The 15,335-nt window shown below is 38.2% G+C and overlaps 2 protein-coding genes across 3 annotated transcripts; one reads left to right on the top strand and one right to left on the bottom strand.

Moving 5' to 3' along the window:
- Window positions 1-6: 6 nt before the first annotated feature.
- On the bottom strand, window positions 7-7,605 carry plgrkt (plasminogen receptor, C-terminal lysine transmembrane protein). Of its 2 annotated transcripts, none has more exons than XM_086052696.1 (5): window positions 7,444-7,605; window positions 6,458-6,551; window positions 1,542-1,672; window positions 1,144-1,253; window positions 7-407 (listed from the first exon to the last, which is right to left on the bottom strand). In XM_086052696.1, exons 2-5 carry the CDS (start codon window positions 6,536-6,538, stop codon window positions 280-282), a joined length of 450 nt encoding a protein of 149 aa, XP_085908822.1. In that variant the 5' UTR covers window positions 6,539-6,551; window positions 7,444-7,605; the 3' UTR covers window positions 7-279. The 2 variants fall into 2 exon arrangements, with proteins under 2 accessions (XP_085908822.1, XP_085908823.1); XM_086052697.1 differs by having other exon boundaries at window positions 7,312-7,462.
- LOC147135396 (programmed cell death 1 ligand 1-like) lies at window positions 7,455-14,224 on the top strand. The gene is made up of 9 exons (XM_086052692.1): window positions 7,455-7,665; window positions 8,206-8,266; window positions 8,355-8,620; window positions 8,801-8,897; window positions 9,750-10,016; window positions 10,694-10,816; window positions 11,007-11,078; window positions 12,210-12,332; window positions 12,414-14,224. Exons 2-9 carry the CDS (start codon window positions 8,212-8,214, stop codon window positions 12,512-12,514), a joined length of 1,104 nt encoding a protein of 367 aa, XP_085908818.1. The 5' UTR covers window positions 7,455-7,665; window positions 8,206-8,211; the 3' UTR covers window positions 12,515-14,224.
- Window positions 14,225-15,335: the final 1,111 nt, after the last annotated feature.

Genomic DNA, 15,335 nt, shown 5'->3' with positions numbered 1-15,335 from the left:
AGCAGGTTTGAAATGTATGATTTTCTTCACCTCATGAATCTTCAATACAAGATCAAGTTTAGCACTTGGCTTATTTGTTGTAAATCTCATTTTCTTTCATCAGTATCTTTAGCCATTGAATTATACTGCTGATTACAAAAAGTAACATTCCATATATCACATGACCCAACAGCATTAAAATGCATTAGTTCTTTTCCCCACCACCGGCAGTAGGTAAGAATATGACAAGTGCAAATGGAAGGTTTTACCATTGAATTGTCTTTTTGGAGGAAAATATCACTATCTCTCCAAGAAGGACGCGAGGTTGCTTTTAGCGCGTCGGGCCTTCTCAATGCTATCGAAGGTTGGCGTCCCATGAGGCAAGTCCAGGCGGTCCTTTTCAGACACCATGATACACTCGGCCTCCCCTAAAAAGCAATGGGAGAGCAGAATGGAAATGTTTTGGGCGACAGAAGTCGTACAAAATATAACTGGATAATAAATGTGAACAAAGGTATTGAGACACAGTTTCTAAAAATCAATCAATCAGGGTTGAGTCTAGACCACTGGACTGGGGGTTCACTTCTGCAGGTACATTTAACCCTTTGCCCTCATTTGTCCCGACACATCTTTCAAACACCTGTCAAATATTATACCTGTTTTTTTTTTCACTTTAAAAGGAAGTCAACATAAACATATTTTTTTCCAGAAGATGTTCTATGCAGGCCCACTAGTCGAAACACGGAATTTTGATTAATATAGCGTTTGTGTAAAATGAGAAATCCACTCGTTTTTAGCTAGTTTAGGGGCGGCCATTTTGTCACTTCTGTCGACAGAAGATAACATTGAAGTTGCTCAGGGCTGAGATGACGACCAATCATGGCTCAGCTTCAGAAAACGGGTGAGCCGTGATGGGTGAGCGAATAAGAATGGGAAAGAGAATGAAGATTCAGAGGTATTAAGGTGTTAACCTTCATCTCCATTCTTGATCTTACCAAAACATTTGGGACTATTCCACGTTCCAATTTTCTGTTCCTCAGTGCACGGCGCAAAGTCCAAAAAGACGTTTTTCTGAGTTTGGTGAGGAAGTAATAACTTAACTAAGCATTTTTCGACTTCTATGCTACAGTACAACAGGTGACTGATTTACTTGACAATCCTTACCTCGAATTCGGTGAATAAGTGTCCCATAGGCGCTGTCCATTTGATAGGAAAATATGAAGCTGAGTGGCAAGATAGGGGCCAACAGGGCTGGTTTCTTTCGTTTTAGGGCACTGGATAAGAAAAACACTTTTGATTATTTTCACCTTGACCAAAGAGAAAAACACTTTGTGTTGTTTTGGTTTTTTTTTAAATAAAAAAGTTGACACAAGTGACTGCAAACAATTTGTGGATTTCCAGACTGTATGCTGTGATTGGTGAGAAAACCTAGCCAGTTGTAAAAGTGACATTTTGGGACCACATGATTGCTACGGCAGCAAAAGGCCACTGGATAAAATGTGAAACTGTGAAAACACACGCTCACACGCACTGTGTGAGTCTCTACGAGGTGTAAAACTCACCCGACGGTTAGGCCGGTGGAGGCCACTGCGAAAAATGTGCCAAAGTACTTGACGAACTCTCTCGACCAGGCAATCTGCATTGCCATCTGTCGCTCCCTCATCTGGTTCTGCATCATCATCTGACGCTCCAGCTGTAAAAACACACAGCGCAATGTCCGTCAGTGGACATTCGGATTACACATGCAATTTAAAGGGTCAGTGCCCTTCCTCACGGCGGGAGTTGATATATTACAGTGCAGTGAATTAGCATCGATTTAAGATTCACCACTAGCAAATTATATGCGGGGTGTTCCAAAAGTTACTATGTACACTTCCTTTTTTCTTTTAGGGATCATACGAACTGTTGTGAGGTCATCAGCACTTGACAGTTTAGGCTTTGCAGTTTTTGTAAGAACGTCACTCCCACAGTTCATGTCAAAAATGGTCATGTGGTCCAAACATCAGCCTCCTATGGTGACCGCATGTGGGCTACCATGACTTAGTAGGCACAAAAACAATCGCCCTAATTCAGAACGCTTCCGCTGCAATTATGTCAGAGGTGAGTTAACATACAATAAAACTGTACTTGAGTTGAGATAATTAACACAATCAAGCCATAGACTTTCTTTTAAAAAACATCCAAGAAGCACGCTGTTTCGACTGCTTGCGGGGTTCAACCCTTGGCGTCAGAAAATGTTCAATTAATCACCAATTATTCACATGTGGGCTTTCAACGCCACAAAGTGTTTTAATTAGATACGCTACGTAACGGTTGTGCGTATTCTGTGTTGATTACGGTTTGTTTGGCAGTCTGCCATCACAGAAAAAAAGCTTGGATACATGCCATATCTGGGAGTTAAAGAGTTCAATTACGCTTCACGTCAGGCGGGATAGCCCATGATGACAATAATACCTAGGGATGGGAAATTTATGTGAATTTATCGATGTGATTGCAATTCCATTGTAGATGGAATTCCTCATTGGCTCTTGGTTGAGGGATTTAAATATAACAATGCATTATATACACATAATTATATCATATCATCATTAATGGTGTGCAGAATAAAATAAACTATCGGATAAACATCTCGATACATGGGGTGCGATACGGATCAAAGAAGGGCATTTTAAAATGTAATGATTTGATTTGGTTAAAGCAGAAGCCAACCCAAACATATTTTTTTAAGAATATGTTCTATGCAGGCCCACTAGTTGAAAAACAGCATTCCGATTGGGTTTCTGGAATATGAGTTAAGCAACAAAATGCACCTGTTTTTAGCCATCTCTGGAGGCGGCCATTTTGTCACTTCTGTCAACAGAAAATGATATCACTCAGGGCTCAGATAACGACCAATCATAGCTCAGCTTTAGAAAACAGGTGAGCCGTGGTCGGTCGTTATCTGAGCCGTGAGGGTCTGTGATGTCATTTTCAGTTGACAGAAGTGACAAAATGGCCGTCCCCCTGAAAAGGCTAAAAACGTGTGGATTTTGCTGCTTAACTCATATTTCGTAACCATATTGCCTTGTTTCAACTAGTGGGCCTGCATAGAACATATTCTTGAAAAAAAATATGTTTAGGTTGATCACTTTAAGTCAAAACTGATTTAGTTATTGTCATAGGTGTGAATATGAATGATTATGGTTGTTTGTCTCTATGTGTCCTGTGATTGACTGGCGACCTCTTGGCAAAAGTCAGCGAGCGAAGACTATGGCTGACCCGTGACCCCGAACAAGAATTGGAGAGAAAAAAAATGCTTGTAATATCTGTAAAAAATGAAGTGAAAAAAATATCACAACCTGGTACAAATTTTCAGCCAAAATAAAAAGAACAAATGCATTTAGCATGAACATGAAGACGACAATTTGATTCAGTGGGCCATAAAAAATTATATGGTGGGCCCACTCTGGCCCTCTGGTCTTTAGTTCGAAACCTATGAACTATGTAAATAGCTCTCCTGGTTGCTATCTAAATATAACTTGAAATACGTCATAAGGAAAAGTGAGTCACCCTAACAAGATCATATCGACACCATTACATGAGACAAATCAAAATTCAAAGCATTGTCCACTTCAGGTTTTGTGAGAGGTCCTCCTCCTCCTGTTGCATTTGTTTTATTTTTGTCCATATGTTGCCATGTTTTGGAAGATTACTCACGTTTAGTTAAAGACAATTGGGGTTATTTTTTTAAAGCACGCCCATGAATACTATGTTAGGTATTTTTGAAGAGACTGCACACCTTGTTTGAGCACTGTATTATTGCCGGGTAAAATGTTCATCTTTAAAGCAAGAACGATGTCAAATTTATGTTTAAAACACTTTAAAAATAGGATTTATCATTAATATAGTTTAGAAAGAATAATAGCCGCAAACAAAAACAAATGATTTGAGCATGAGAGGAAATGGAGTATTTGCTTAACCAAGCTCAAAATAATGTAGGACTATGTGTTGTTTTCAAGACTATGACTGAATGTTTGCACTTTTGTAAGTTATATTGTTTTGTTGCTGTTTTTTTCTTCCTTGTGCTTGCTTGCAAGTGCTTATTATTAACATTATTGTTATTATTATTGTTATTATCTTTTTAACTGTTGTTTCTTTTGTAATTGGAGTTGGGATGATGACGATGTCAATGATGTTCGTGTGAATGAGAGCTTGATTGTTGTGTGTGGTGGTTTGGGGATGTGTGTGTTGGGGGGGTGTATGGAATCTGTTATTTTGGGGGGGGGGTTCCTGTGTGTTCTTATATGATCCTAAATTTAAAAAAAATAAATAAATAAAAAAATTCAAAGCAATAAGCACAGTCACCTGTGCTGATCTACAAAAGGTGACCAACCCCATTTCCCCCCCACCATCATGGTTCAGTGCATCTGCCTCTGAGGAATGAAACAATACACTACAACGTAAAAGCATATGAGAATCTCTGATCTGAATTCAAATAGCCACAGGTTCAGCATTCCGGTGAAAAAGATTAGTCTTAATCTACCGGGTGTACAGCTGGGCTTGAAGGGAGAAAATGAAGATACAAATAACACAACGATCTGTTTTCGTGCACATATGTCCCCGTGTTATAGAGTTAACACCTGACATGTAGCTTGGAGCCATCAATAATCATAGAAAACAGCGCCCCAAAAGGAAATGGTTTTGAGCTATAAAAAAAAAAAAAGGAATAATAAAGTCATAAATATCTGTCATCTGAAAATGGAAACTGAGCCCTGAAAACTTCTGAGGTGGAATTTAACCATTTAAAAAAAATACAGTAATAAGAATAAATCATTATAAAAACTATTAACTGTACAGGAAATGTTTTAAGTAAAAAAAAACAACTATGAAAACAAAACAATATAAAGTTAAGTTTATTCATACTGCCTTTATTCACAATAGTCTTATAGTGCTTCACATGTAATTCAACTGACGCATAGAAACTAGTCAAAGGTTCAAACACATTCCCATCTACAAAATAACTTTCAATCCGTCATTGTGAATTTCCTAGACGCAGTGTGTCCTACCTAAAAATAACCTAATCACAATCATCTGTAATGACTACTCAGCAAAAAGTCCATCTTTGATGAGTTCCTTTGTATTGTATTTAAACAGTGACATTACATTCCACCAAAACCAAACGTCAATGAACTCATGGATCCCTAAGCATGGTGTGACTCACTAGTCGCCATGAGAGATCATGACGTGCTGCGAGAAATGATCTAATTTCACCTATTTGGTCTGTAAATTATTTGTTTTTCACACAGAACTCGCCAATCTATGGTATCATAAACATAAAAGACACAAGACGGATATATACATTCAACATACTGTTCATATGTAATGTATTTTTTTTATTACAACAATAAATCCTCATGAGATGAAAATAAAAAAATTAAAATTAAAATTATTAACATTCTTTCTGTAGTAGACAGTATTTTTATTCACTACAAAAACAAAAACGCAAAAGGGCCTCCGAACAGTGACAGAAATATTTCAAATGTGTGCAAATAAAGTGTGTCCTTGCGTGTGTGCGTGTGTGTAATGTACACATATATATGTGGCCCTTGTAATACACTTTGAGTATATGTTTTCTGAGTGGTCCATGAAGTGCACATGACTGTGATTGGCTCATATTGCTGTGTTATGATGTCGTTGATGTTAGCACGTCGTGTGTTCCTTCTTTAAACTGACTTATGAACACAAAAGTTCAGTCGCTGAGACAAACCAATTCATTCACATTTCTGAGATTTAAAGGGGCGCTCTTTCGAAATGCTTCTTCATACTCCGGCGGGCGACACGCGTCCGCTCTGCTGCTCACTGTGCACTTCTGAGTGGGCTTATGCATGGGCGGTCATTCTGCGCATGCGTCCAATATTTTGACGCGATCAATTAGAAAATTTAATGACCGTCCGTTGACGCGGTAAATTTGACAGCACTAAAATATATATTTTATATATATATATATATATATATATATATATATATATATATATATATATATATTTTTTTTTTTTTTTTAAATGTTATGTGTTGTTATGGACCGCATTTGGATGCTGGATTTAGTCCTAGTTTGGCGAAACTATTGTGAGCTAAAGCAAACATGGGCACCATCATCATTATCTATTTTCTCCCGCTGATGTTTAGGAACAAATCCGAACAGCATGGCTACTGAATGTTGGGCGACTTTGTAATCATGTGTCTGGAAGCGTAGCTAGGTTGTGCAGAAATTTGGATGAGGTGTGATTTTATGAGGAAGGGTAGATTCCCCCCCCCCAAAAGATTCACAAATGGGTGAATTTGCCAATACCAAAAATGTGGGGATCCAGTGCAATCCGCTCATCAACTCTTTGAAACATTTTGGCTCCAAGCTTGAGCTTGACTCACTGGCACAACACACAAGTTGGTGGCACACAAGGTTGGCCACCACAATGACAGCCACCATAGTAACTGGACTCACCTGTAGCCTGGAATTGTGCAACATGAACTCTTGTTGCTTTTTCAAATTTGAATCCATTGACTTGGAGAGAAGAAAGCCCATGGTGGCGATGTTACTGCAAGACAAAACAATTATTAAAAAAAAAAAAAAAAGATTGCACAAATACCTGGTTACAATGCACTTACTCAAAGCGCCAATTTATATATTTATATATATATATATATATTTATATTTTTATATATATATATATATTAATATATATATATTTATATTAATATATATATATTTATATTTATATATATATATTTATATATATATATATATATATTTATACATATATATATATATCTATATTTATTTATATATTTATATATATATTCATTTTTATATATATACACAAGCCTATAAAACCACAATTCACACCATTTTTTAACACACGTTGTCAGATAGGAGGATATAATACCTTCACAACGTCAACTTTTGCATGCCCTTTGAGTGGGGCTTTTGTAGCTCAAACGGTGCTTGCCCGTGGGTGGGCTTGCAGGAGAATTTTTTTTTTTTTTATTAACCGGCGGTACTAAAACAAAATTCCCCTGGCGAAACAGGCATCAAACTATATATATATTTTTTTTAAAATCAGAAATGACAGCTTAGTACATTCCCGCCAGTCAGCCCATTGCCCTTTAAGTTCTCTGAACTTGACGTGTTTTTTTTTCATGTAAAAGTTTCATGTAATTAAGTTCTGAGTGACTTTCCACGAGCTAACCGCGGCTAACCGTACACTAGTATTTCAAAACGTGAGCAAAAAACCCGCAATGAATCAAAAAGGCTTCTATTTTGACCTTTGAATTGAATATTTCTGAAAAGGCACCTACCGGATAATCAAAGGTGACAATCAGAAGTAATTTAACATACAGCTACCAAGGACCCTCGCATAAAGCTGTGGAGTTCCTCATTACGTCTTCGCGTGGAAAATATGATTGCATAAAAATGAATAATATGCTTACAAGAGGGCGGCACTGGTCGACTGGTTAGCACGTCCGCCTCACAGTTCATAGGTCGTGGATTCGACCCCGGCTGCGGCCTCGCTGTGTGGAGTTTGCATGTTTCCCCCTTCCTGCGTGGGTTTCCGGGTTCGTCACGATATAAGGACGTAACAGGGCGCGGTTCCAAATTACAAATAGCTGACTGCATTCCAAACTTCTTGTCAAATCAAGCTTACAAACAAGGTAGGAGACTGAGTAATTGTTGTCAAGAATAATCGTATTTGTTTATATTTTGTTTGCATTTTTATCTGAACTAAAAGTAAATGAAATTGTAGTTGTAGGATATCAAATTGAATAACAATTTGTCTCCAAATTCTCTGACCTTTTTCGTTTCCAATATGTTTTATTTGAAACAAAAATCCGCCAGAAATGGTTTGTTCACTTCTTCTCTTGGAATTATCTGAATTTTCGAATAATCTCTGGCCATTGAAAAGCCTGTATTTCCAAGTCATGAAGGCTATTTTAGAATTGATTTTGTTTGTTGTTGTTGTTTAATCCAAAAATCAAATTCAAATAAATTTGCTTTTAGTGTAAAGTAGTGATAAATACTTTTTATTGGGAAAAACAATCTGGGGTATTAAAGTAATATATACTGTGTACGTGATGAAATTGAAAACTTCACAGATACTCTTAGTGTTTACCAATGCCTCCCTTCCACATTTTTAAAAATGAGAATTAGTCTATTGCTTGTCCGACTCTTATTTTCTTCTCGTTGTCCCACAGATCTAAATGAAGTGGTCCAAAGTCTTTATTTTGCAATTCATGCTCCAGCCCTGTCTCCAAGGTATTTGAAATGGAAAGATAGCACTTTTAGAAAATCACTTTTACTCCATAGCAGGCCTTTTAAATCTAGGCTTTTGCCTACTTTCCAGCTGTCTCGTTAACCACGTATGCTGAACGAAATTCATACAAAGCCGAGATGGGAGGAAACGTGATAATGGGCTGCCGCTTCGATCCTTTGTCGTCGCATCCTCATGAGGATTTGGTGGTGGCCTGGCACTGGATCTCGGGGGCTCAGTATCGGGAGGTGTACCGCCTGGATTACGGGCAGGAGCAATTTTCCTTGCAGCATCCGGACTTCAGGGGTCGAAGCAGGCTTCTCACCGAGGACATTAAAGATGGCTGGGCCAAGCTGCAGGTCAGGTTCTTACCTTCCACATTTCATTTTTCATTTAAACTTATTAAAATATACGTTTTAAAACTGCAAACACATTTGAACACACACACTACACTGAAGTATCAATATGAGTTCACATCACTAACAGACAACACAACTACTGAAAGTGAATGTGTGTTTTGACTCTACTACTGGTTACAGGTGTCGGGGCTTCGCATCAATGACTCAGGGATCTATCAGTGCCTTGTGCGGACGAGGAATGGGGGTGACTATAAGGACATCAAGTTATCTGTTACTGGTAAGTACACCTCTTGATACGTGGCATTCACACCTATACAGCAGGACTGCAAAACATAAGGCCACCGAGGGTCAGCATGAGTATTTGAGCCAAGCTGTCATGCAATTCTAAAAACAACCTTAGAGAAATTGTTATTTAAAGGGGAAGTCAACCCAAACATATTTTTTTCAAGAATATGTTCTATGCAAGCCCACTAGTTGAAACAAGAGTTAATCCACTCGTTTTTAGCCATCTCTGGGGGCGGCCATTTTGTCACTTCTGTCGACTGAAAATGACAACTGCTCAGGGCTCAGGTACCGACCAATCACGGCTGACCTGTTTTCTGAAGCTGAGCCGTGATTGGTCGTTCCCTGAGCCCTGTGGGAACATATTCTTGTGGTCCTGCTGGGAACATATTCTTGAAAAAAATATATCTGGGTTGATTTCCTCGTTTAAAAAAAAAAAAAAAAATCACACAAACAGTCATGATATACATTAATGCAAATTTGTTGTAACGATATTTCCACTTTTGGTCTTGCTGAAATTAATTAGCCAGTTTGAAAGGGCAGCCGTCATTCTGCCCCACATGCTACTCGACCAATGGAGAGTACAGGTTTTGTTAGCATGACGACAGGCAGGGGTTGTAACTAGGGTACTGAACTGGCAAGTAAGCGTAGTCTGCAAAGTCTATAGCGTGGCAAATAAAAGTGAGCTCCCATAAAGACAATAAAAGCATTTTCACTCATGGAGGCAGCACTTCACGCACTACACAGCGTGTATGTTGTACATGGACTCAGGCAATTAAGTATGTGACATTTAGCAAAAGCTAACTCTAATCTTTGCTTGATTGTGTGCTTCATCTCATTTGTGCAGCACCTTTCAAAACGGTCACCAAAACAATTTCCAAGTCGGCAACCGGAGGAGAGCTCGCGTTAAGCTGCCAGTCCGAGGGCTACCCGGTGTCCACAGTGGCCTGGGAGGATGCTCACGGGCAAAAGCTCAACGCCAGCACCGCCGTTGTGTCTGTAGAGGACCACCTTTTCAGAATCACCACTCAGATACAGGTGGGCTCTTCGCAGAAAAACAACTACACCTGTAGCTTTGACAGTAACGGCTCCTCAGCGACTTTTCTCATCCCAGGTGAGCAGGAGGTTCTATACTTTCCAAACAAGGGGTTAACAGCTTTCTGTGATGTTATTTTTCGCCTTGATTTATTTAGTCCACATTAAATGCCAAAGATTCTAAAGTATCGTGTGGAAGGTTTTCCAGTGAGTCATGACTGCAAGCGTAGGCGCATTCGGTTAAAGGTTGTTGTAATTGCTGAAAAGTAATGAAAGAATGAAAACTAAAATTGAAAAAAAAAGAGCAAGTCTTCTTATTTATCATTCATTTAATTATGATTAACCCATTTTGGGGTCAAATAAATACAATTCAAAATGTTTTCCATTTCTTATCAACAATACATCAGTGAAGGAGCTATTTATAGAGATGAATGAAACCATTTATAAGGAAATGAATAAATACATTTCAATCATTTTAAACAGAAATGAATACTGGCACAACCCTTATTACAGGACTCTCAAGTCTCAACAATTTAAGCACACCGGTGTGCTGAATTAAAGCAGTGTTTCTGTAAATTCAACTGAATTTCAAGAATGAATCAGCATCATTTTCTATCTTGCATGGGGAATTGAAACCCATGACAATGTATGTACACTAAGTATAAATATTTGTTTCCATTGTGACCAATCCCATGGTAAATCTCCTGACAAGTCACGCATAATTCTTTGTTGTTCACTTTTTTTGTTTTTAAATAGATGAATCACCGCTACAGAAGGAAACCACATACAATTTACCTGCGGTTGCTCCAGCAATTAGCACATGCGTTGGAATAGCGCTGATCTGCCTCCTTGTAGTGCTAATTTATCAGCGCAAAAAAGGTCCGTCTGTCTGTCTGTCTAATGTACCTTATCTGACATGACTCTCATTATTCATGTGTTCCACCAACTACTTATATGTGTGTCCATGTTGTTAACAAGAGAGAGATGCATTCAAGTCACTTGTCTCATTTGGAGTGTATGAAATGTCACGCATAACAGTGTCCTGCTTATTGTTCATCTCTTATTACAGGTTTTTCCAGAGAACAACATAGGATGTTAATGAAGCAAAGAGAGGAAGAAACAAATATTAAGTTTACTGAAGGTAACTGATTGACTTTAGATTATACATTAAGGGCTCCAGTAAATGGGCTCCAGTAATTGACGCGACTGGGTTTATATTCAATCAGCATTTCTTTAATGTATTCTGGATGTGGGATCCTGTATCAGGTTTCGAGGCCCCACACACCAAATACTCTGCGCACTGTATAATTTTTTTATCGAACAACAAACACATGGTATGATTATCAAAAGTGGATTGCCACAAAGAGAGCAAATGGGTAATAAAGAATAGAATGTGGTTATTTTGAGAGGCTGTTAGCAACGATTAATAGCCATGCTCACTGACTGCATCCGTGCATTTGACAAGAGACTCCCCACACTTGGCTTTCCTGCCACAAGTACATATCAAAATTGTAAATCACACCTTGGCGGTGACCCACCCGTCTCACTTTGGCTATTTTTTTCTCTGAAACGTTTTTGTGTGTGTCTGTGAAGGTCATGTGCATGTTTAATTGGCTGTTACAATTGCAATATCGCTCCCCCGTTGACCTGCGATTCCAAATAACCAGTGGCCGACGGTTGGCTGGTCTAGTGTAGTGGCTAGGTATTAGGGGCTATAGTTAGGGCTCATGCTAGGGATAGTGTTCAAGGTTAGAGTCAAAAGGTAAGGTATGGTCCGAGGTTCCACTGTGATACTTATTGTACCATAATGATACCTCACTTGCATGTACTTCAATGTAAGATAAAATTGTACAACCCTTACTCTAACCTTAAAGCGGAAGTCAACCCAAACATATTTTTTTCAAGAATATGTTCCCAGCAAGCAGACTAATTGAAACTCAGATTCAGAGAACAGGTCAGCCGTGATTGGTTGTTGTGAGCAGTTGTGATGTCATTTTCAGTCGACAGAAGACAAAATGGCCGCCCCCGGAGATGGCTAAAAAGGAGCGCATTTTGCTGCTTAACTTATGTTTCACAAACGCAAAATTAATCAGAATGCCGTGTTGCAACTAGTGCGCCTGATGGGAAGACATTCTTGAAAAAAATATGTTTGGGTTGACTTCCGCTTTAAGACAGACAGCCTATGTATTACAGTTCATTAGTCTTCACACGTGTGTAAATAATTCCAAGAGCTAGAATGGACTTGATGGAAATTTGCTTTGGCTGTCTTCAGATTGCATGGAGCACCAACAGGGAGAGTTTTTGAAAGGTCCTTACATGGGCAACTCGTCTGAAGCCAAAATCAGATGGGAATGCGGTGCTACCCTCATGCAGGCCTTGCCTCGCTGGCTACTAAGTCAGTAAAATTCGTGAAAATTGCAAACGACTTGTTGTCATCATCACAAGGCTGGAAAGTGGATCCTCTACTTGTTTCTAGTGAGCGGCCGGTTGAGGGTCTCCAGGCTTTACTGCCGGACATCCGAGGAACAGCATTACTCGAGGAACCCTCCCGAGATGAGGAAGACAGAGGTCGTGTGACGAGGTCACGGTTTAAAAAAGGCGATCTTGGTTGCACTGACTTATGTTGCACTAACTTATGTAATTATGAATTTATTGTTTGCCAATTCATGCAGAGGAATCTCCAAAGTCGAATATTTCTGAATTGATGCAATTGTATGCTGAGTCAATTTTGACAATAGCATGCAACTGAAAGCATAGTGGCTTTCTTTCAGTTTAACGATTCAGTCTAGTGGGTAGATTCCCACTTTACTTGCTCAAAAGTTAGGAACATTAAAATAATATTTAAGAAAGTGCCTGTATGGTTATCAAAGCTTTTGTAATGCAATCATTTCGGCCGTCAACAAATTAATGCGCTTTACAGGATTTCCAGCATCAAGCGATGATTGTGTTCAACTTCAAAGATTCGACTGCATAATTTATGTACAGTACTTAACGGCATCAGTTTTCGGTGCGACCCAAATAATTGTGTGGCTGGCCATGCAAAAAAGGCTACAGAAATTAGTTGCGGTGTCCCTCTGGGTTTGATTCAAGACCCGATGTTTTTGTTAGTTCCTGAATTTCTAATAGACTTAATGTGACAACATACACACCTCGCAATATATTTTAGAACTTTTGTGAAATACACAACAACTACAACTATGCAATCCTGCATAATGTGTTAAAAGCAAAGAACCGTTTTAATTATTTTTTTAAGGTACTTCAATGATCCTACATTCGGTTTGCTTATGACTATGTGAGATATTGTCGGTATTCACTGTTACTCTGTTCACATGCACAACAAAACCACTGAAAGTTGTCTTTCTCATTCTGACACACACAGTAAATACTGTAGAGAGATGCCTTTCTGTTCAAGGAAATGATTCATTTCTGTCTAGTTTTTTGGCTGTTCTACCTCATTTTGAATTACACAGTCAGTGCTCAGTAGTTTTACAAGAAGAAGGAAGTGACTCCTGGCGTGTTCTCGACAAGACAGTTCACTTTACCTAGTCGTATCGATTTACATCTCATCAAAATCACCTTTGGGAAAAACCTTTGATTTCCTTTTATATATTGTCGACTGATATCATCATCATGTCAATGCAACGTTGTCCATCTGGTAGTAAATAGATTTTTAAATAAAGGAGCCATTGTTTGCACTTTGAGGAAGTTATTGATTAAAAGCATGAAGAGAAACAAAACAAGCTTCTGATGGGCATTCCAAGGTATATTTTTCAATGGCCTATTGTAGTACCGGTAGGTTGTAGTTCCTGTTTCAGCTAACAGCTCAATACTATGAAGACCAATTCTCATTAAAAAAAAAAAGAAAAAAAACGTAGGTACTTAGAAGAATGAAGTTATAATTTTAAGAACCGAGTGGTACTTTTTTATGGTAAACGCCATATTCGCTTCAGAAAAACTTGCGAGAATGAAGTCGGAAATTCACACTATGTTGCAATATGAAGATTTATATATTTTTTTATGCATGTTTTTTTTTTTTTTTTTAGGAAGAATGTTGTAATAATTTTTTTCACCCAAAGTTTCAACATTTCATTTCATCCAAGTCTTATTTTTCAGTGCGCTGGTGGAAATCTTAAGTCACAATTTCTATGAGAACAAAGTACTGTAGTAATATGGAAAAAGTTGTGGGACATTGTGAATTCCTAGCAATGTTGTGAAAGTGATCATTTGAAAATGGATACACGTGTGGAGATTTATAGAAATAAAGTGTCTGTTTCTTACCCTCACAAATTGTTGTTGATAATTATTTTGAGAAACGATGTATGCATAGATGAACATCAATAATTACTTATGCCAACAAATAATTAAAGGTAATGAGCACGCTGGTTATTTCAGAAGTGTAAATCAAACTGGTAGGCCTTTCACATAAGTACCCAAGAAGTAGTTCTGTTTTCTAATACGTTGGCGACACCGACTGGAGGCCTACATCAAAAAGGTCAAGCTTTCATTTTCCCCTGCAGCCTCCAAAAAGTCACTAGATGGCGCCATCCACCTGCCCACACAAAGCCAACACTTGGCAGATTCGTTTCACTCATTGGTAGAACGTGACAATTTGGAAATAAGCAATGCAGATTTTGTTTTTGGGTGAGTTTTATTTAAATACGTGTTTACTATTTTTATTCATTATTTATGGGTGCAATTATTGAACTATCTTGCCAAAACAACTTGAACACAATCCAATTCATCACGTACAATTTAAAGGCCACAGGATCAAGCTGACATAAAATAAATTGTTGGCTACTGCCATTTAGTTACTAATTTTCATTGTTTTGTTTTGTTTTCAGATATAGACGTTGTTATGGGCAACCTGGACAGTACCATGTACTAAAATAATTTTTAAAAATCCTTAAAGCCCAATGTGGACTGATTGCTCATTATTGAAATAAGGATGAGTTATTGTGTTATACGGTAGTGCTGAGAAGAAAAAAAAAATCAAAGCATCAAAACCCCCCAAAAGGTTGAATGAAATAATAAGCCGTTTATATCTGAACTTAATTAGTTCAAGTTTTTCCCCCTACAACTTGACCCCTTCTCTAATGCAGTTTTTTTTTTGTTGCATTCACAGGCACACAATAGCACAACACGCGCGCACACACACACAAGGCCCCCTATTTCCTCTTTCGACCTTAACTTTGCAGACCAAAGGGGTTGGTTTCATCTTCTGGTAATTAATATTCGCGGGGGGAAGAAGGAAGCATGAGGAAGCAATTATCCTATGATTATGTCGAGTTGTAAATGCACACGGCGTATACACCAAAAGGAATGCACACGCTTATACAGTACATATACATATATATATATATATATATATATATATATATATATATATATATATATATAT

The sequence above is a fragment of the Filicampus tigris genome, chromosome 15 (assembly GCF_054856515.1).
Source record: "Filicampus tigris isolate MCC_2025a chromosome 15, RoL_Ftig_1.0, whole genome shotgun sequence".
In the NCBI taxonomy this organism is placed as follows: domain Eukaryota; kingdom Metazoa; phylum Chordata; class Actinopteri; order Syngnathiformes; family Syngnathidae; genus Filicampus; species Filicampus tigris.
The sequence above is the reverse complement of the archived record's forward strand: the minus strand, read 5'-3'. Positions and strand labels throughout refer to the sequence as shown.

Excerpts from the sequence above, each read along its gene's own strand:
- plgrkt (XM_086052696.1), bottom strand. The coding sequence starts at position 6,538 with ATGGGCTTTCTTCTCTCCAAGTCAATGGATTCAAATTTGAAAAAGCAA. Across the intron at positions 1,673-6,457 it reads TGCACAATTCCAGGCTACAG|CTGGAGCGTCAGATGATGAT; the intron begins GTGAGTCCAGTT and ends GTGTTTTTACAG. Across the intron at positions 1,254-1,541 it reads TCCACCGGCCTAACCGTCGG|TGCCCTAAAACGAAAGAAAC; the intron begins GTGAGTTTTACA and ends TTTCTTATCCAG.
- LOC147135396 (XM_086052692.1), top strand. The coding sequence starts at position 8,212 with ATGAAGTGGTCCAAAGTCTTTATTTTGCAATTCATGCTCCAGCCCTGT. Across the intron at positions 8,621-8,800 it reads ATGGCTGGGCCAAGCTGCAG|GTGTCGGGGCTTCGCATCAA; the intron begins GTCAGGTTCTTA and ends TACTGGTTACAG. Across the intron at positions 12,333-12,413 it reads CTTGCCTCGCTGGCTACTAA|TGAGCGGCCGGTTGAGGGTC; the intron begins GTCAGTAAAATT and ends ACTTGTTTCTAG.